Below are 21,660 nucleotides of genomic sequence, written 5' to 3'. Positions count from 1 at the left end.
TGCGTTCATATGACACACAATTCACGCAACACGCAGCGTGATGCGAGAGAATATGAGAAGCACCTTTAGTGCCAATTTCTCTATAGTTGGTTAGAGCATAACTAGGGAGTAGTGGTTGATTTTTGACACATCTGTCATGAATTTTATATGGAGATAACGTTTAATTTATAAATCAATCCCTGTCGGTTAGATAACCGTCTATGGAGAAATTAGCACTTAACATACCGACAGCACGACAGCTCTCATTCGTTCGTTTTGTGTTAAGCTAGAGTTAGCCTCCTGTTTAGTATGCATTAATCAGGGTCGGCACAGAGTCGGCTTGATTGAAACTGGATCCCGGTGGACACGGCTTTGCTGCCTGATTACTTCTCCACACTCTAAATAGGTTTAGGGTTATTTAAATAAAATGGACTGCGGGAATGGCTAAACGCCGTACAACGGATTAGGATACAAATTTCTTATTGATTAAGGGCCTCTCAACGTTCTCTTGTCCAATGACAATTCTGCCATTTGCGATTCTGCGTATTTTCAAGTTTAAGTTCGGCGTAGCTTAACGTCTTCAGTGATACAGACAGACGTCTTCAGTACCTACTGGCAACTGCAACCAAAACGCTTGTTCGACAACATTTTGCACTAAATTGAGACTAACATGGAAAAATTATCACATAAATCTATTAAGACATATCAAGTCTATACTTACCATCGCACATAAAAATATAATATTCAACCTACATTGAAATTTAATGACCACCCGGAGGGTTGAAACAAAAGTTTTTAAAACACAACACAATCATCTCTTTACGTAATAAAATTAAGTCAGTTTCTTAAATCCGTTAAAGTTAAAGCGATAACTGAATCGTTGGTGCAGCGCCAAAAGCCGTGTTTGGGTCATTAATATTTCTACTAACCTTATTTGTAACACAAAAGCTACACAAATGAAACTCATTTCATTGCCTGCAAAGAGGTTGCTATAATAAACACGAGTGGGCCAGCATTGGTGGTGACAAGTGACGGAGTGACGGGCAATTAGCTAGCGGCTGAAAACAAAGAGGCCCTTAGTTTCACTTAATTAAAAAAAAAGAAAACAGAGCCAAGAGCCGCGAAAGCCGAGAAAAATTGCCTGTTGATAAAAAAGTGGAGGGAAATATTAGCCACCAAATAATTAACTTCGGTGGAGAGGCAAGTTATTTGTCAGAGTATGCGTCAAATGTGCTAACTACGTTTATTAGAATTTTGAATTTTGCATGAAAAATAATTGCAAATCATATTTTTTATCGTATTTTACGTTCTACCATTTCCAAAAAAAACAATTTATCGCAACTTATTTTTGTTATAATGAGAGAAAATAAAATTATTAACACTTTTATTGAAAATACCATAACATAACAGAAAAGAAACAAATATTCAAAATAGAAACCATGTCCGGCAAAATAAATAAATATCGGTACTTATATTATATACTTCGGTATTCAATTAAATCACCTTGGTACATTTTAGATTAAATTTTATATGACGTAAGTATGGTGGAAGCAACTTTGTCATAATAAATGAAGATGAAGAAATTATATTATGGTTAAAGTATGAATTTAAAATGACCAAGGAGCTTTTTATCTAACTTTAATTGTTCGGTATTCTATTCCCAGTCGTATTATTTTTCCTTTTGCATTCATTGAAACATGGCGTCTGAAAAAATATCAGATGGTTTTAAAAGTAATGTATTTTGTTGGAAAATATGCGCTCTCTGGATTTTTCAAATTAAAAATAAATATTATAAATACTATGCTATACCTCTTTTGGTTGTAATATTCGTGGGCTACAATGTACTATTGACGTTAAATCTAATTTACACTCCGAGAAATCTGGAAAAGTTCATCCCTGAACTAATATTTTATTTTTGTGAAGTTCAAAATGTTTTCAAAGTATACGTTGTGACAATCAAAAGTAAACAAATAAAGGAAGTATTCAATTTATTAGATTCTGATATATTCATTGGTGATACACAGGAACATAAAGCAATAACACAGTCATACAAATTCTTATACATCAAATGCTTTAACATCTACTGTGTCATGTGCCACATGGCTTACATACATGTGGCTTTGCCTTTCTTGATTCACCTTATTTTTGGGAAGAACCTTGATTTGCCCATTTGCAATTACTACTTCCTCAGTGATGAGTTTCGTGAAAATTCATTTTGGTTAATTTGGTGGTACCAGGCTGTTAGTTCGTACTTTCACATGTTCTACAATATCACTATTGATACATTCATTTCTGGTTTGCTCCTGATGGGAATTGCGCAATTTAAGGCTCTCAATTCCAGTCTTATAAATATAAAAGAAACGTCTTTGGACCACCTTAATTGTATGGAAAAAGATGACCATCTACAAAAGCAATTACTCAAATGCTTAAAACACTATGATTTACTGCTACAGTAAGATTTTTATTAACAATCATGTTATATTGTATTTTGATACGTGCTTAAATTACATACGTTTTGACCTAATTATGTTTATTCCTCAAAAGATATTGTTCGCTGATTCAAGAACTATGTAATCCAGCCATGTTTGTTCAATTTGGAATCGGAGCAGCGAGCAACTGTGTGACGCTTGCTGCGCTATTGCTGGTAATAAAATTAACATACATAAACTGAACTTTGAATAAAATTTAAGACTATATAACAATGTGCAATTGTTTTCAAATGATATTTAAAATTGTGAAATGTACCTAAAGGCACTATTATAAATGTATAAAAATATTTGAAATTATTATAATATTAATTTGTATTTTCAGCCCTTGCCCACTTATGAACAGATTTTCATAGTATTCTACGGGTCGGTCATGGCCATCGAAATATTTATGCCAGGTTACTTGGGATCACAATTAAGACACGAGGTAATCAAACATCATCACATTAATTTTATGTAAAATTGATCTATAAAAAATTGCAGTTGTAAAGCCTTGTCAGAGGCCTTCGAGCAGCTTAAAAACATATAACAGGCGACCGGATGGCGTAGTGGTTAGTGACCCTGACTACTGAGCCGAAGGTCCCGGGTTCGATTTCCGGCTGGGGCAGATATTTGTTTAAAGACAGATATTTGTACTCGGGTCTTGGGTGTTGATATTTATATTTAGTATCTAAGTATTTGTGTAGATATATCAGCTATCCGACACCCATAACACAGGTTCTGCCTAGCTTGGGGTCGGATGGCCGTGTGTGAGATGTCCCCACATATTTATTTATATTTATTTATTTATCTGACCACTTACCCGACAACCCTCTCATGAAAAGTTTGCCAGAGTCCCAACACGGTCCACCAACCCGCACTGGGCCCGCGGCCGCGTGGTGGACTAGGCCTAGGAAGGGTTTATTCGTTCATTGGAAGAAGACCCGTGCAGCAGCAGTAGGACGTAACGGGTTCTGAATGTTGTGATGATTTGATATTAAGACTAGCGGTTGCAAAGGGCTTCTTGCTCGCTGTTTGCTTTTAACAATACATCAAATAAAGAATTTTCAAAATCGGTCCATAAACGACGGAGTAAGGGCGCCTTCAAATTAGTCGCTAAGTGTGCAGCGCTGCTGCAGCGCTGCAGTCGCGCATCTTTTAAATTACAAAATTTATATGGATTTTGACCTAATCGGTGAACATACATAAAAAAGATAAAAAAAAGATCCCGATGAATTGAGAACCACCTCCTTTTTTGGAAATAATGTTTATTAATAATATATTTTAGAGTGAGCAGGTGATAAGAGCAGTGTACCAAAGCGACTGGATCGACCGCTCGGAGACATTCAAACGTACGTTGAAGTTGCTGGTGGAGCGAGCACAGAAGCCTGTCATCATGACTGCCTATTCCATCATTTCTCTGTCTCTGAGTACTTTTATCTCGGTAAGTTTAATTTGTTTAATTTTATATAGATATATTACTCTGTTTTAATTTAGCATAATTATCCTAACTAATATTATAAATGCGAAAGTAACTGTGTCTGTCTGTCTGTCTTTCTGTCTGTCTGTCTGTTACTCTTTCACGCCAAAACTACTGAACGGATTTCAATGAAATTTGGTATACATATGGTCAAGACCCTGGGAAAGAACATAGGCTACTTTTTATCCCGGAATTCCTACGGGAAAACTTTTTAAGGCGAAGCGAAGCGCGCGGGAACAGCTAGTTATATCTAAGAGTCATCTAATATGTATAAAGATATAACCTCGGCTTGTGCATTGGTTTATCACTGATTAATCAGCAGTATATTTTAATTGATCGTTCTTATGAATGATTTGTTTAAATTATGTTGTAACTATTGTAAGTACTTATCAACTAAATTTACAATCTAGTGATAAACCCTAGATGAACTAAAATAGAGACTGCCAAAAGTTAATAGTAACGATGTTACATTCGTCTGCTGCTTAAGTGCCAATTTCACCATTCTCAGTTATCTAACCGACAGGGATTGATTTATAAATTAAACGTCATCCCCATATAAAATTCATGACAGATGTGTCAAAAGTTAGCCATTACTCCCTGGTTATGCTCTAACAGAGAATGGTAAAATTGGCACTAAACCTCGTAGTTGGCCGCTACACGATCTTTTACCTTTTACTATCATAAGCGAGTAACATTAGGGAATGGCCGATTTCGACGAATCTTTCTATCGACCATCGACGACCAGTGATTTCGACGAACCGTGCTATCGGAGAAGAGTAATTCTGATAACAATTCGGAGCTCGGCCCCTATTGGTGCGTCGTTGCAGCTTTGTTGCTACGATATATTTTTTATAACCGTTCCTTTGGGATGACGCAACACAGCGCGACGCACCAATGGAGCCTCATCTTTGCTTTTTCTTTCTGTGTAAAAAAGTTATTGTATTTTTCAGATAATGAAAACAGCTTACTCCAGCTACACTCTCTTGCGGGCAGTCCACACAAGAAATAATGTTGATCAATAATTAGATAATTATAGTAATTCTATATTTTAATTAGATGAAAATAAATACATAATAAAGGCAATATTTATATGAGCAATATGAGTTTTGATTGAGCGGTTGAATGTATTCGATAAAAAGCAAGAACTTCTGATAAACAATTTCAATATTAATTTCAATAGGTTTTAATTATTTTCAGGTCATGTAATGATTTGATATGCATGTGCCCATTAAACATCGTATAATAATATATTATAATAATAGTTTATCAAAGCACACAGTAACTCTATCTGCGCCAATACAACTGACCGCTGAAACTTTACCTCTGAGCAAACTCAATTGTTAAAACTAATCCAAATAACAATAAAACTAAGACAATCGATGGAGAATTGCGAGGAAAACTGCAATAAACAATTCTGCACCAGTTTGCTCCAGTAATAACTGGTGCAGTGGCGGTGAGATCGGTTCAATCTGGTTTATATTTTACTCTAGTTAAGCGTCTTATAATTATATATGCTCACAAGCCAGGACAGTAGGTAATCCCGGAGGGGTAGCCAGAGGTGACGCAAGCAAATCACCCTCTTTTTGCTGTAACACATCTAGAAGTCAGTCAGAACACATCAAGTTTGCACATCTAGAATCTACGACGCTCATTGATCGTGATCAACTTATAAATATATTTTTATGAACATAAATGATACCAAAAAGAATGTAACCAAAAAAACTGTATATTTTTCAAAGTTTCCTGCACAACATTGAAAATGGAATGTGACCGACACGGGATGGGAATTCACAATTAAAATATAGGTACCTACGTACTTAGTTTATTTACAAAAGTATTTAAGACCAGGAGGGTCACTCTCTAAGACGAAAAACTAAGTTCCGGAGCATTGCTGCGCCAGCCACTACTCTTAGGCCCGGGTCTCCTATTTACTCCGTAGGTCGCGTCAAGTGTCACCGCCGTAGGCCGCGTCACGATACTCACTGCGTCTACGCGCCAACGTCGGCGTGTGAGGGAGACCGCATCAGTACATTTCTATAGTGAGCATTGTGACGCGGCCTACGGCGTAACGCTGGACGCGCCCCTCGGCGTAAATAGGAGACCCAGGCCTTAACTCGTCGTATTAAACGTGCCGTATGCACTCGGTCTCGTTCGTTCGTTTTTCGTCAGTATAGAGTGACCCCCATGTCTACCTGTAATTCCACAAGTCGTTGGAGTTGATGACAAGGTTGTAATGTTGTAGTGTCCCCTATTTTCATTACGGTGGAGAACGAGATTTAGAGATTTTACGAGATATTTGGTTAAAATGAATAAAAATATTCAATGATATTTTGTAAGTGTAATTATTTAAATGTTGTTTGTGTATCTTCTTGTCGTTATTGTCACGTAATCACGTATAAAGCTAAGACTCCGTCTTAGTATCGACTATTTATTAGACGAGCTACAGAATTGAATATAATTATTATCTAATATACTTCACTGAAAAAAATCTTATTTAACTTAAATTACAGACTAGGAATAGTATTGCCTTATCCTTACCTTGAATCTCTTAAAAACAACCACATTGCTTACTCGCTAAATTTATCTGCTCACCAGAAAAAAAATCATCTTCATGTAATACTAGCTGTTCCCGCGAGCTTCACTTCGCCTTAAAAATTTTCCCGTGGGAAATCCGGGATAAAAAGTAGCCTATGTTCTTTCCCAGGGTCTATACCATATGTATACCAAATTTCATTCAAATCCGTTCAGTAGTTTTGGCGTGAAAGAGTAACAGACAGACAGACAGACAGACACAGTTACTTTCGCATTTATAATATTAGTTAGGATTTATGAAGGCGCCATGAAAGTCACTACCTAATTACAAAGTAGTGCAATACTAAGATAAGCAGGAACATACTTTGAGGAATACTTAAAACGTGCCTGCCTGGTTAATGACCAAGCTCATTGGTTCCGTTTTTACACTGTTTAAAGAAAGTTATGTAGGTACAGTTTTATACAGGATGTTGCAAAAGCGGTACAGTTAACCCAGATATAGGCCGCTCGTCATTCTAAACATCTTGTTTTCTGACTTAACGAAATTCATATTTCTAAACACAAGTACAAGTACAATACAATACAATACAAAACACTTTATTTGCACCAAGAACAAAAATTACAAAAAAAAACAAAACTTAAAAATAAAACAGTACAAAGAGGCGGCCTTATTGCTTATAGCAATCTCTACCAGACAACCTTTGGATGGAAGAGAGTAACCCCCTTATTCATAGAAAAGTTACAATACGTTTTAACTAATAAACTGTTTTGTCCCTCTCTGTCAAAGAAGAAATTGTTCTTTGTCGGAGAGGGACAAAACAGTTTATTAGTTAAAACGTATTGTAACTTTTCTATGAATAAGGGGGTAAGTCTATTTGATTGTGAGGTAGTTGTGGTGCAATTAATTACCTTTGTAATGTTATAATCTTTACAAAGCGGTCAATTCTAAGCAGTCGATGTACAAAATGTTACCAATCAGGTACTCAGTCTGAACACTAAAAACAGACTTTAAAAAAATCATTACACGTGAGTGTAATATCGACCTTCTTCTCTTCTTCCTCTACACTTTTCCTCTGCATTACTGATTGGGCAGAGGTTGCAAAAAATGATATTGCTTAGAAGGCTATTCGTAATAATTATAATTTGAGTTAAATTATAATTGGCACAGTGCTTATTTATTTCTCATCAGGTATCAATTGATTGATGTTTACAAACAATTAAGTAGATACGCAGTTTTGAAAATAAAAAGTCTTAAATTAGTTACCATTTTTTATAGAAAATCTGAAAATATTTACTTTGGTACTAATTAGGGTTTCAAAAGAGAAAATAAAATAGTTTGATTAATTTTGTTCTGAAAATTTCGACTCTTAATTTATAGCTCATTGTAAGTACGGGTTTCGCAATTATCTAACGAAATGAAAAAGTGTAGGTAGGTATGTTTTATCTTATCATCTGCATACATTATCTGTCAAAAGTTTCACGGTAGTTTCCGCTAGAGGCACCACTTGCCAAATCACAAGGGTACCTATTGACTGAGGAAAGTGGTGACACAGTATTTTCCCAAAACTTTGTGCTGATAAAATGGATCCAGTGACCTTTGTTTGACCAATAACAGCAAATGAAAGACAAATATTGGACCCACACGGATCAAAAGAAACGTACAAAACGGTACCTGTTTATTTGCTAAAAATAGGTTTTCAGAGTTTCAGGGGCGTATGTATCACTAGCATTATGTGTTGCCTTCGCCAAAGTACAAAAAGCTACAGTGACAATAATTCTAAGATTGTTTTAGGCGTTATACTTATATCAATTACTAGCTGTTCCCGCGAGCTCCGCTTCGCCTTTAAAAGTTTTCCCGTGGGAATTCCGGGATAAAAAGTAGCCTATGTTCTTTCCCAGGGTCTTGACCATACGTATACCAAATTTCATTCAAATCCGTTCAGTAGTTTTGGCGTGAAAGAGTAACAGACAGACAGACAGACAGACAGACAGACAGACACAGTTACTTTCGCATTTATAATATTAGTTAGGATGTCGTAGTAAGGACCATATGGCTAGGTGGGGATTCAAGGATGCACAAAACCTGAATTGCTTGTGTGAAGCGCCACAAACTATGGTGCACCTTACAGCTCATGTCATGACCGCTACCAGCAGTGCAGTAGCAGTCTATCAGTGGCCCAGTTCTGGGCATGTATTATTTAGCGACTTTGTTGGTTTGTCGTCGACACGATAAGAAGAAGAATTGTGTCTCAGAATACGACTAAGCGGTTTGGTAAGCAACTTTCTCTTGCTAATCAAAATAATTCTACCTACCTACTTAAGTATATCCATTTATTTTTACAATAACTAACATTAACAAACCAATTTGTTTAAACATTTACGGAAGAGCGAAAGGAAACCACTAAATAGGTCTGTTAATTGAAAGAAAGAAAGAAGAAAGAAAAGACATTTTATATTTAAAGACAATTGCAATGTATTGTGTGCGACGGATGCAGGCTATAGCCTCCTGACACCTGGCGTGCTATGAGTAGGACATTGAAAAAAATAATATTATATAGTTTAAAAATACCTATATTAAAAGTTTTTTTGAGTATCCCTGTTATTCCTTTAAAGTTTTATAAAGTATCTATCCCTTAAACAATTTGTTTTTTGACAAAGTGACAAAACAGTTCAGTAGTTAAAATTTTAATTCATTTATACCTCTTGGGGTCAGGAGGATAGAGTCAGGATGGTTACTTTATACTGGCGAAACAGTAACGAACGGTAGCAGCAGCTGTCGTGCAATAGTTTAATACAACGAGATAGAGTCGTCGCTCACACAGCAGTACCCGTATCACGAAAATTCGAGCTAACGAATAGAATCGAATGCGAGTGCGACTATTGTCAACTTGACAGCACTTTCGAACACTTTTTACCTTTCGAATGAGTTTCGAAAAGAATGACCACAGAGTACATAATATTATTCTGACAATGACCTATGGAATGATAGCTGTCAAACTTTCGCAAATCTATACACCTCCATTTTGTTGTTGACAGGTTGACAGCACTTTCGAATAGACTATCGAATAGAATGTGCTGCGTTTTTTCCGGATCGCTCTACTGAGCTCCGAAACTTAGTTTATCATCACATAGAGTGACCACCCATCTCTTGCAATACGAAATACGAGGTTGGGGAGATCTGTAATGTAATCGGTACATTGAAAGCCACAGAATAGAGTCGTGTTTAGTGCAGCCTTTTTAATTGTTTACGTGAAGCTAAAGTGACCCCCCTGGTGCAAACCGTCACCTTCACTAATTGCATCTCATTTAAAATCCCCATTTCCCGCAATTAACCTACATCCGTTTAGCCTAGAAAAGCCTATGAGCAATAATGAATACCATACCGGTAAGGAATACCGTCTGCATTTATAAAGTTTTTTAAAGTCCCGACAAAAGTACTTAATACCGAAATTAAAGTTTTTCTGGTACTATGGGTACGTTTTAAACATATTAGTAAAACGAAATTAACTACCTAGCTTTGTTTTTTTTGTTTAGTATTAAAATAAAGAAAAAAACCTCAATATTGTGCAATTTTTTTTCTTTTTCGATTTAAATTTGCTGACTCACTTGCCTATCATAAAAAATGACCTTCACAACATAGAAATTGCACCGAGCCGACATCGACATTGACACTTTCACCGTTTGTTCTATTAATTAAGAAAATTAACTGTTCTTTGACCATTTACTTGATCAAAGACTGGTGCTAAATATCTACCTAAATACTTCTTTTTCTAAAGAATCCATATACGACTGGAAATAAAATTTAATGATTCTTTGCCATTTGCGATTCTGGTTTTGGTGCAATCTGGCCGTGTTTATTCAAAATGTCGACTTACCGTCAAATAGATTGCTTTAATATAAACGTGAAATACTGGAAATTTTTGGGCATTTATCCACGGCGAGATACGACCCGTTTATACGAATACTATTCGTTTTTATTTATCTCTTTTTTCTTTGTATTTTACATTTCCCTGACAACCCTAAATTTTTGGTTTATTCCCGGTCCAATGGATCTTTTCATTGAAGAAACCATATTTTACACGACTGAAGTGGCAGTACTAGCAAAAGTTTTCACTTTTGTTTGCATGAAAGACAAAGTCGTTAAATTATTAGATATTTTGGAGAGTGATATGTTTCAACCTGACACAAATCATAGAATCAAAATAGTTAAAGATGCGAAAAAGTTCAACATTACTTACTGGAAAGTCATGGCTGCTATATCGTACTTATCGAATAGTACTCATGTGCTATCACCTTTATTTACTCATCTATTGACCGGAGCAGACCTTGTGCTACCTCTTTGTTCCTATTTGTTTCTTGCCGATGATTTCAGAAATGCCTATATATATTATTGTTACACCTACCAGAGCATTGGAATGCACTTTTTCATGTTGGTGAACGTTAATGTCGATTCATTCATACAAGGATTGATCATTTTAGCAATAGCTCAACTAGATCTACTCGATGATAAACTGAGGAAAGTGACGGAAAATAATAATATTGATAAAGATTCTCGTAATGAATCGGATACGAATGAAGATATAGATTACGTTCGGAAGTTAAATAAATGTATCATCCATTTTGACAACGTTGCTAAGTATGTGTTTTTTTGGGTAGATGTCAACTAGTCGACTAACGGTGGTAATGTAGTATATTTTATTCAGTTTCCTAACTTTTGTCCTCCTTTCTTCAGGTATTGTGGGCTTATCGAAGAAGTTTTCAGTTTAGTGCTCTTTGTTCAATTTAGCATTGCATCGGTCATTCTTTGTGTTTGTCTTTTCCGGTTCACGTTGGTAAGATTTGTATTTAGAATACTAAAACTAGCTGTTATTTACAAAAACACTTCAATTTTAATTTACAATATGTTTTTTATTCTTGCAGCCTGCTCCTCGAGAATATTATATATTTTTGGTGACTTATGTGTTTGTGATGGTGGGCCAAATACTCGTGCCGTGTTGGTTTGGAACTCGAGTTATTTATAAAGTAAGTAAAATTTGATTAAAGTTGTACTTTACTTTATTAACATGTAAATTAGCCATAGGTGTAGTAGTATTTAACTAGTTCGTTGTAGGTATTTTTGATGGATCGATTTACTGGCTGGCCACGAAAACATCATAATTTATTCTTCTTAGCGTGTCACTGAAAATCTCAAGATCCAGTCTAGGGTTAGGATAAGGTAGTGAAAATCTGCGCCGCACGTAAGTACAATTCTCCCATATTAATAATGCGCATGCAAATCTTCGCGAACTGTCGTATTCCCGGAAACACCCGAATCATTGAATCGAAAGAGCAATTGCATTTTGATCCTTGTTCGAAATAAATAGTAGTCAATATCATGTGACACATAATCGAAAACAATTTTGGCGGTCGGTGGCTGTCACCAATCAGTCAAAGGTCTCAAGGTCAAGATCAGTATTACTTTTGTGGAATTATAAAGAGCTGCAATTACACATCGTTCTTGTTATTTTTTTCAAATGTGAATTTAATTTAAACTTTAATTATTTTTGACGACGCCATATTATGAGGCACATTTAAGAATAAAATATACGTCACATTGATAGACTTCACTTTGCCAATAAAGCAACACCCAAAAGACCAAGTCTGTAATTGTAATATTATTGTGAATGATCAGCGCTGTAAATACTTTTGAACTGAGATTTTAATGTAAACCTGTGTTTGAAATCCATATTTCTTCTTCTAACATAAACCTTGTGTTATTCAAACCTTATTTCATCCATATTAACACCAGCTTGAGTAAGACATTTGAAAAGTACTGTAACATTTTCGAAGTAATTTTTAATATTATGACAATATTATGAATTACCGACTCAAGTTTCGTTACTGATAAATCAATATCTCTTTTAGCACCAAACACATAAATCTAAAAAAAATGCATGAAGAAAATGCACTTAACCACTCTAAATACATATCGTTTTCTGGCGCTCGGGTAAATACGACCGTTGCCGAACAATGGCGAAGATTTCTATGCGCATTATCAATTTTGGGGAACTGTACATATAAAAAAAACAGTTGATAGTGAGATACGATAAGTCGTGCAACTCATGATTTATATTTTTTGTTTATACTTAATGTATTTATCAATCAACTATAATTATCAATCGACATGCGTTTTTAACTGCTGTGCTCAATGTAAAAAAACCAAAGCCAATACCTCAGTGGATTACGTACAGGCCCTTAAAAAATATTAATTTAAATCAATTTACTAGTGACTTAAACTCGATTCATTGGGAAAATATCAGGCATTTTAATGATGTCAACCGAATGGCATCTGAGTTCACTGAGTACGTCATCACTCTATTCGATCTCCATGCTCCAGAGCGAACTGTTTGTGTAAAGACGTTCAGTTATCCCTGGATTACAGACAATGTTAAGTACATGATGAGCTTGAGAGATGCAGCATATAAAAGGTGTCGCGTCACAAGTTCTGAATCAAATAAAAAGCAATATAAGGACTTGAAAAGTTTAGTAACAGCCGCTATTCACAATGAAAAACGGGCTTACTATCAGTCCAACATTAATAATAATATAAAAAACTCGGCTGCACTGTGGAAGAATTTAAAAAATACTGTTTTACGTAGTCACAAAAACACTGATCTCCCTGATTTTTTTAATGACCCAGATGAAATTAATAAACATTTTCTTGATCTTCCAGGTAACAATAATTTAAATTTAATTGATATCATTTACTTTGAGACTAATAAGCATGGACCATATACTTTCAAGATTGAACCAACAAATGAAGAAAATGTTAGTAAAATTATAAAAACATTAAGATCAAATGCACTTGGACATGACAGAATATCCCTTGATATGCTGATTCTTACACTGCCCCGTACTCTAGAAATTATTACGTATATAATAAACTACTCCATACATACTTCTACTTTTCCTGAACTTTGGAAAATAGCTTTATTAAATCCAATTCCGAAAAAAACAGACCCTACGGAATATAAAGATCTCAGACCAATCAGCCTCCTATCCACTCTGTCTAAGATTCTGGAGAAGATAGTACATTCACAAATGTCCAATTACCTGGAATTTAACAAAATTTTACCATCTGTCCAATCCGGGTTTCGTAAACGAAGAAGTACAACTACAGCCCTACTCGATGTGGTTGACAATATTCTGGACTCTCAAGACAAGGGTAAAGTTACTATCTTGACGCTGCTTGACTTTTCCCGCGCATTTGATACCATTAATGTCCCGCTACTGTTGGCTAAACTATCGTACTACGGTTTCGAGCCGAACACGGTGAAATGGTTCTATAGCTACCTAGACCAGCGTTCGCAGATAGTGAAACTTAAAAAAATCGACGGTACTACTAGCTTTTCTGCGAGGTATCCTGTGACCAGGGGTGTTCCACAAGGATCCATATTGGGACCACTTCTGTTTATACTTTACGCTTGTGACATCACTGAGGTGGTGCAAAATTGTAGATTCCATATTTACGCTGATGACCTACAAATTTATCTGTCCGGGCCACCATCGGATACTGAGCACACATGTAGACTAATAAACGATGATTTGGAGCGGATCGCAGCCTGGTCAAGTAAAAATGCTCTGCACTTGAACCCAAATAAGAGCAAGTACATGGTTATTGGCACCAAAAAGCAGGTGAAGGATACTCTAGCTAAAGACCCTTGTATAACGTTGGACGGAACTATGGTTGAACGAGTATTAGAAGCGCGTAACCTCGGTCTCAACTTTGACAGTAGCCTACGATTCGAAAAACACGTGATGGAAATGGTAAAAAATTGCTTCTACAGACTGAAAATTCTCTATAGGATTAGACGGTACATTGATGTAAGACTCCGTATACAGTTGTGCGAATCACTTATACTTTCTAAACTGAATTATGCTGACACTGTATACGGACCTTGCTTACTACGTAAAACAGAAAAAATCTTACAGAGGGTTCAGAACGCATGCGCAAGATACTGCTTCACGATTCCTCCTCGTTCACACGTCACACCGTTCTTGAACAAGGGGGGTCTTTTGAAAATTGCAGCGCGATGGAAGCTGCACCTAGCAACACTTCTCTTCGGTGTAGTGAAGCAGCAATCACCTGATTACCTCTATGACAAGCTGGACTGGGCTCGCAATCACCACTCCATTAGCACGAGAGCATCAGCATATCTCATGCTTACGCCCAAACACAAAACTGCTATGTATCGCCATTGCTTCCAATATCTTGCGAGTCATATCTTTAATAACATCCCACCGCCTATACGTGATCTGAAAACCATAAGCTCTTTTAAGATACGGTACAAACAATACCTACTACATCTACAAAAAAGCACTAATTAGACGGCACTTACCTCGAAGTTATTCACGACGCGCAGGGTGGGTCGTCGTTAAGTAGGTATAAGCGCTAACTCCCGGATTTGCTCATCCATGAACAATTTGAAGCATCTTATTTACGTAGGCATATGTATTTATTATAATTATAACCTGTAAACAAATAAAATATTATTATGTATTAACTAGGTATAGCACTATTTATATTTATTTATTTAATCCCTCATAGCCCCTTAGTTTACACCATTTTACACTATACATACCGTACACAAGTCAGTTAAAGTGGCCGGTGTATCAATTAACTACCTACGCCATAACAGTTTGGTTATTATTGCCTTATTAATCCGTGGTTTAATACACCTTTAATAATGTATTGTGTAACTAAATGGTAATCTGTAATTGTGTACTTTCTTACCTTCCATTTTTGTTTTCTTTCCATAAGTATGATGTTTATGTTGACTTTCCTTTGATATTATTCCGTGTTTAGTCTGTTTCGGTGCGCGCGCGACGCGTGTGGTCGGCTGGGTGTCCCGTTCTTGCCTGAAAACGGGTTTCAGGGCGAACGCGCTCCGCCTCAATGTCGTCGCTCGCGCACTCATCACTTTGTCTCCCTTGTGTTTGTTAGCCTTTCGTATTTTTTTGTTTATTTAATAGTGCGTCACTACTAAAGAGGCCTCCACTGAAACACCAGCGCGGTGTCCTTGGCTGTGGCCAAGGGCGCTGCAATAGCTGAGTGGACGCCTTTTTGGCGGACAGCAAATTTATACGTGAGTTTATATATTATGGTGTATAATTAAGTATGATTGCTGTCATTGTCAAATAAAGTTTTATCTTTCTTTCTTTTCTTTCTATAACTTTGATTCCAGAGCAGCCAGCTGTCTCTGGCGGTGTACGACTCCGACTGGACCCCACGGTCACGGAGATTCAAGAGCAACCTGCGACTTCTTGTAGAGAGACTAAACAGACCCCTCACCATCATTGGAGGCAAGATGTTCCCGCTGTCACTGGTCACATTCACTTCTGTAAGTTTAAGGAAATTCAGCAAAACACTGGCAGTTGATACAGCATTAAATAAATTAACCCCCAAATTCATAAAGATTTTTGTCACTTGTAATAATATTATATATATACCTACGAATTTCGACTTTGTGTCAGTTAAAAACTCGGGTAAAACTTAAAAAAACGGCTATGAATTTTGGGTATTTCTTTGTATGTATATTTATTTAAGAGCCATCCGCTCTATATACAAACTTGGTTCCAGGGATTCATTGAGAGAACTTTTTAAAGAAATTAACATCCTTACAGTTCCATGTCAGTTCATTTTTTCCAATTTAATGTACCTATGTACGAAAGAATAGTTCAACTTTTGATACAATTGGCAGTAATCATGACATTAATACTAGGAACAAGCACAATCTGGCTTTTCCAGCGATGCGTCTAGCGAAAGTTAATAAATCGTTTTTAGGATACTGTATTAGATTTTATAATAAGTTTCCAACAGAAGTTACTCAAATGCCAGAGAATAAGTTTAAGTGTTACATTAAAGAGAAACTCTTTAAAAAAGCTTATTATAAAATTGATGATTACTTAGAGGACGTTAATGCATGGCTGTGATAAATAGTTAGCTCTGCTCATATTATTATAATTATTATTATTAAGCTTATAAGTACTGTATACTAACTAGTATTAAGTCTTTTTTTGAAAAGATGGCTCAGGAGTTTCTTGCCTCCGTTCTTCTCCTTTGAAAGAAAGAGCCCCCCTTACCCGAACGGAGAGTAGTTTGTAAAAATTGACGTTCATCAGAAAATTTTATATTTTTACGATGAATAAAAAATTTTGAGTTTGAGTTTTGAGTTGAGTTTAATACGTTACGTTTACTTTCAGATAATGAATTCAGCGTATTCTTTCTTCACCCTCCTGCGTCACATGCAGTCACGAGAAGACGAAGCTTAAATAAGATTCGAGTTAAGATAGTAGTTAACAAAACACATAATTATTATTATCACTTAACGTGCACAATTATTAGAATTGTATTACATAACAAGCGATTACTTGCATATTTAATTTTTTTTATAAACTGCATAAATAGAAAAAAAATAAGTTTTTGTATCTGTCGAAAAAAGTTACTTGTCAGTTTACTTACTTCCAGTATCCAGCTCGATCGCGACGTCATAATAATATACACTCACGGGCAATGAAAAAGTTCCGCTCACAAAATGCCAACACCAAACAACCCCAATTTTTTCAAACATTTAATTTAAAATTTGAACAAAATATTACCATACCGTAGGTAATATCCTGATGCTCTGTTAAATGTACTTCAATGTTGCAGAAGGCGTCATTAAGCTTTTTCAGTGAGGAGTAATTAGGTGCTTTTCTCAGTGGAACCTTTTCATTGCCCGTGAGTGTATAATTAGTTATGTAAATAAAGGTACCGTGCGGTGGTAGCTCAGTGGGGTAAGCGCCCGCTTTTCACGCAAGAGATGCGGGTTCGAATCCCGGAGCTGACATGTACCAATGAGTTCTTTTAACTTAAGTAGAATGTATACCATCGCTCTTACGGTGAAGGAAAACATCGTGAGGAAACCTGCATATCTAGATTTAGCACATCTAGATATGTGAACTCATCAACCCGCAGTGGACCAGCGTGGTGGACAATGGTCCAAGCTTAGGAAGGCAGTTTAGACCTTGGGGATATGCACAAAGGTTCCACTCGAGAGAGCCAGGTGCAGGTACTTACACCCCCACAGAGAATAGAATAGAATAGAAAGGTACCGTGTCTGTACGGACAGAATTTTCACCCTACAAAAATTTCAGACAAGTATATTAACTGCAAAAATATTCGGGGTGAAATTCATTAAACTCTTATATATGTATTTCTCTAATTAGAGCAGAAATAACAAAAGCACACTGAATAAACAAATAACATTCCACCTATTGTGAATATTGTGAGTAATGAAAAGCCCGCCGCTGACTGACACTCGGATAGCGTAGGCTTTCTAATAAAAACGAGCACAATAAAACCTGCAATAGTAGAGGCGCACGAGGAATATTAAGGAGCTCGTATTATTCAGTGTCTGCTTCAGGACCTGTAGTAATATATGTTTTAATAAAAAGGGTTTCAATTCGCCCCGAACATTTATCACAAGCGGGACCGAAGTATCAATAATATCGAAAAAGATCTTCGATTTATTATTCATTGAAGTCGGCAGCGGGAAGAGGGCTGTCCTATAAATCTTCGCGATGCCACTAAATCATTGCTAGCCACTCCGGATATGGGTGACTTCTATTTTTTATGATGGAAAAATTGTGCTGGATTAAATTTGGTACCGTCTTTAATTTACGGTATACAGTAAGTAAGGCTAAGGACAAAGTGTTGTGATTTATGACTGGTAATCAGAACCTCAGGCCAATCATGTTTTGTCTCACCTCTTTCTTTAATATAAACTATGTAAGGCATTTGCTAAATTCTTAACATCCATCCTATATCTTCGCCATAGTCCGGTAAAAATAGATGTAGGAAACGATCCGGGACAAAAACGCTTTTGTCCCAAAATGTCAGCGAGCATGTTGACTTCCAACCCCTGTTATAGTGGATCCGCATTAACAATGTATTTGGGGATCCTAAACAAAGACTCGCAGGTGGGGCTAGTGCGGGGTTTTTGGTAAAAACTGCTCAGAGACCCTCGTCACATCGCGACATCTTATTTATCTAGTCACAAGCGAAATCATTGTTTCCGCTCGCGTCCACTTCTGTGACAAAAACGCACCAGTTTCGTACCATGCTGCACGGCTAGTATGGCCATAATAAGACAACATGTGAAGTGACTGATTAAATTGAGTCACTTTTTGATATCAGTCTTAAATGTTAGCATAGGGTGTACATGGGACTCATTTTATTTGTGTGATTCGGCATTAGTCCCAGTGACACTGTAACTTTTCTGCTCTGTGCAAATAAGTTTTTCAAATGTTATTTTTTTCCGAAAACCTCTCATTTGTGGTTGTTGTTTGTATTGTCTATGGTTTTTTGACAATTAAAATGTCACCAAACGTCAAACTTGAAGAAAATTTTGACTGTTTGGTGCTTTCGAGAGTTTCGAGTGTATTATTTTGGTAATATTACTTTGCTTTGCGCTACCCCATGGATTCATATTGGCTCATTAAACTACTTTATTGAGTTTCTTGGACATCGTCTCATCAAATGATATACGACCAAGCTTGCTCCCGACCAAGCACGCTCAGATTCCTTGGGAGCTCCTGCTATCGGCAGCCGTCGATGCATCGGATCCCTGAGACGAAGAACAAAAACAGCATGCCACCTGACTGATGACCCACCCACTGTCTACCCGGCCCCAGGAGCTAGAAGGCCTTGAGAAAAAAGCCCGGGCAGGATCCTGACGGGCGCAGAATATCATCTTCGATGCTTGTCCCACGGCCTGACTGAATAATATTTATATAATCAATGGAAGGAAAAAAACAGTAGGTAAGTGCCAGTACCCGTGACATGTTATTATAATTGGGCATATGCACACAAAACAACTCAAAAAACTTTTTTCACATGGCACTACTTGGTCGGCTAGGCCTAAACCCTTCCTTCATTGGAAGGAAACCCCTACCCCAGCAGTGGGGACGTGATGGGTTATGATGATGATGAAGAGGACAATAGGAGACATAATCTTAGTTCATAAGTATAACTAAAAACTAATGAAACATTTTTGTTTGTTACAGAACATTGAAATTGGCTTGTAGGCAAGACGGAAGATGGTCAAAACCGGTCAGAAATTGATGCCCTAGACACGGTTGGAGAGCTCTTGTTGGCAGAAACCACCTGAATGGTGAATGGTGGTGCTGAATGATGGTCAGATGACATTAGCAACCTTGTGGTGAAACAATGAACTGGAGCGGCACCGAACTGAAAAAGTTGAAAAACTTGGCATACATACTATGAGACCCATTTGATGACTGATATAAGCAAAGTTCAGACTGATTATTGTGATAGTTGATAACTAAGAATACCTAATATGCTTTTATGGTGTGTGAAATAGTATACTCTTTATAATTTATTAATTAAAAGTTTAATAAATGTTTTACTTACCTAAAGAAAATATTATATTTTTATAACCATTTAAAATAGTTGTAAGTACATGCTAGCATACCCACTTATTTTTTTATAGTTAGTGTGTAGTTGATAAATAATAAATCCTGACTAGGGTTTGTCACTGTAGTGAAAGGATTAGTCGCTGACTACCCGGTGTGCCGGATGTATTCAATGTACAGTTTATATGATTTACACTTCATGAACTCCACATTTAGCATTCAAACTATTCAATTAGCCACTTCATCTCAGTTAACGTGTTGTTCACGTGTTGTTGATAAATCATAAAGCCTGACTAGGGTTTGTCGCTGTGGTGAAGGATTAGAATGAGTCGCTGACTGCCCGGTGTGCCAGATGTATTCAATGTACAGTTTATAAGTATTATTTACATTTCGTGAACTCTATATTTAGCATTCAAACTATTCAATTAGCCACTTCATTACCTACATACTTTGACGTATAGGCAAACTTAAAGTATATAAAGTATAAGTATGGGAGACAACTGAAAATCTGTGGTTTGTTCCTAAGGGCAAACATATGCGCTGAGTTGCTTCCCTTTTGGTCTGCTTCAAAACACACATTTCGCCTCTTAATTTAAGTGGAACAAATTAATGTCTATCTATCTAACTTATTAGCACATGTCAGCGACAGGATTTGAATCCACATCTCTTCCGTGAGGGGCGGGCGTTTACCCGTCTGAGCTAACACCGCTACATATAAGTAATATGATATATAATTTTAGTCAAATAAAAAGAGGATGTGTGTTTTGACAAATGTTGTTTTTAAAGCATTTTCAACGGGTTATTAGAGTCCCGGATCATCCTCCCTATAAGTATTATAGTAATTTTCCTTTCCTGCATCTCTTCTTGTAGAGCAAGGATGAAATTAACAAAAACTAAACAAATAATAATTTGTGTCACATGTTATCACCACCTTCGAATTTGAGTGATAAAATGCTACCTAAACAAATGTCAAACTGAGACAAGTGTGGACAAATTGGTACACCCATGTTAGGAAATAAGACAAATCTTCCAATCTCGCTGTCAAAATTGTAACTCACATCTTGTAGTGATTATTTCGTGTTGGCCATGTTAGCGTTTGTGAGGACAACTGGTATCACACAATTTGTTGCAACTAGCTGTCATTTATATCTTGTCGCAGCCATACTGTGCTACGCGTGCTGGAGTAGTTATAGGTGTATACCGTAGTATATAATAATATAGTAGGTAGGTATATACCTAAATCTAAATATACTACTTATAAAATTCGATATTTCCTTCAATTCATCCTGACAATGTGGTATTCATAGTCATTGTTCCAGTTAACACACTTTTGAACATATAACAACTCATAGCCGGGTTTTTGAAGGTCTAAAATTTATAATCAAAACTATGTGCATGTGTGTGTGTTGAAGTTTTTAGCGCTTCCCTTGAAGTTGATTTTGTTCAGATTCAAGTTTTTTTTACTATTGTAATTAGTGATAAAAAACTTAATTAGTAAGATTTAATTCTTACAAGTCCCATACCTCCTATCCTATGCCGGTTCTGTACATAAACTTCTTGAACAAGGACACGTCCCAGAAACTTGCAGCTAATACCAACAGATGGCTCTTAAGTGCAAACTTCTTCTTGTGTGAAATTAGTTAAATAACTCCCAGGAAATCTCTTTACCAGTAAAACACGTTTTTGCTCTAACCCGAGGTAAATTAGCGAATGGAGAAAACTTGCTTAGAGGTTAAATTGGGCTAGTTT

At 36.5% G+C, this 21,660-nt stretch overlaps 2 protein-coding genes across 3 annotated transcripts; both read left to right on the top strand.

The window, feature by feature from the left end:
* Nucleotides 1–1,371: 1,371 nt before the first annotated feature.
* On the top strand, nucleotides 1,372–4,982 carry LOC105387441 (odorant receptor 2a). Its single transcript, XM_038112921.2, has 5 exons — nucleotides 1,372–2,431; nucleotides 2,524–2,623; nucleotides 2,791–2,892; nucleotides 3,733–3,888; nucleotides 4,875–4,982. Exons 1-5 carry the CDS (start codon nucleotides 1,677–1,679, stop codon nucleotides 4,944–4,946), a joined length of 1,185 nt encoding a protein of 394 aa, XP_037968849.2. The 5' UTR covers nucleotides 1,372–1,676; the 3' UTR covers nucleotides 4,947–4,982.
* Nucleotides 4,983–10,304: 5,322 nt separating this feature from the next.
* Nucleotides 10,305–16,880, top strand: LOC105387440 (putative odorant receptor 71a). Of its 2 annotated transcripts, XM_011558161.3 has the most exons (5): nucleotides 10,305–11,092; nucleotides 11,189–11,288; nucleotides 11,377–11,478; nucleotides 15,681–15,836; nucleotides 16,699–16,880. In XM_011558161.3, the coding sequence occupies exons 1-5, from the start codon at nucleotides 10,320–10,322 to the stop codon at nucleotides 16,765–16,767; spliced, it is 1,200 nt and encodes a 399-aa protein (XP_011556463.3). In that variant the 5' UTR covers nucleotides 10,305–10,319; the 3' UTR covers nucleotides 16,768–16,880. The 2 variants fall into 2 exon arrangements, with proteins under 2 accessions (XP_011556463.3, XP_048489072.1); XM_048633115.1 differs by lacking the exon at nucleotides 10,305–11,092 and having other exon boundaries at nucleotides 11,128–11,288.
* The last annotated feature ends 4,780 nt before the right edge of the window (nucleotides 16,881–21,660 follow it).

This window comes from Plutella xylostella, chromosome 5 (assembly GCF_932276165.1).
Source record: "Plutella xylostella chromosome 5, ilPluXylo3.1, whole genome shotgun sequence".
Classification (NCBI taxonomy): Eukaryota; Metazoa; Arthropoda; class Insecta; order Lepidoptera; family Plutellidae; genus Plutella; species Plutella xylostella.
Note: the sequence above shows the minus strand (reverse complement) of the source record. Positions and strands in the feature narration are given on the sequence as shown.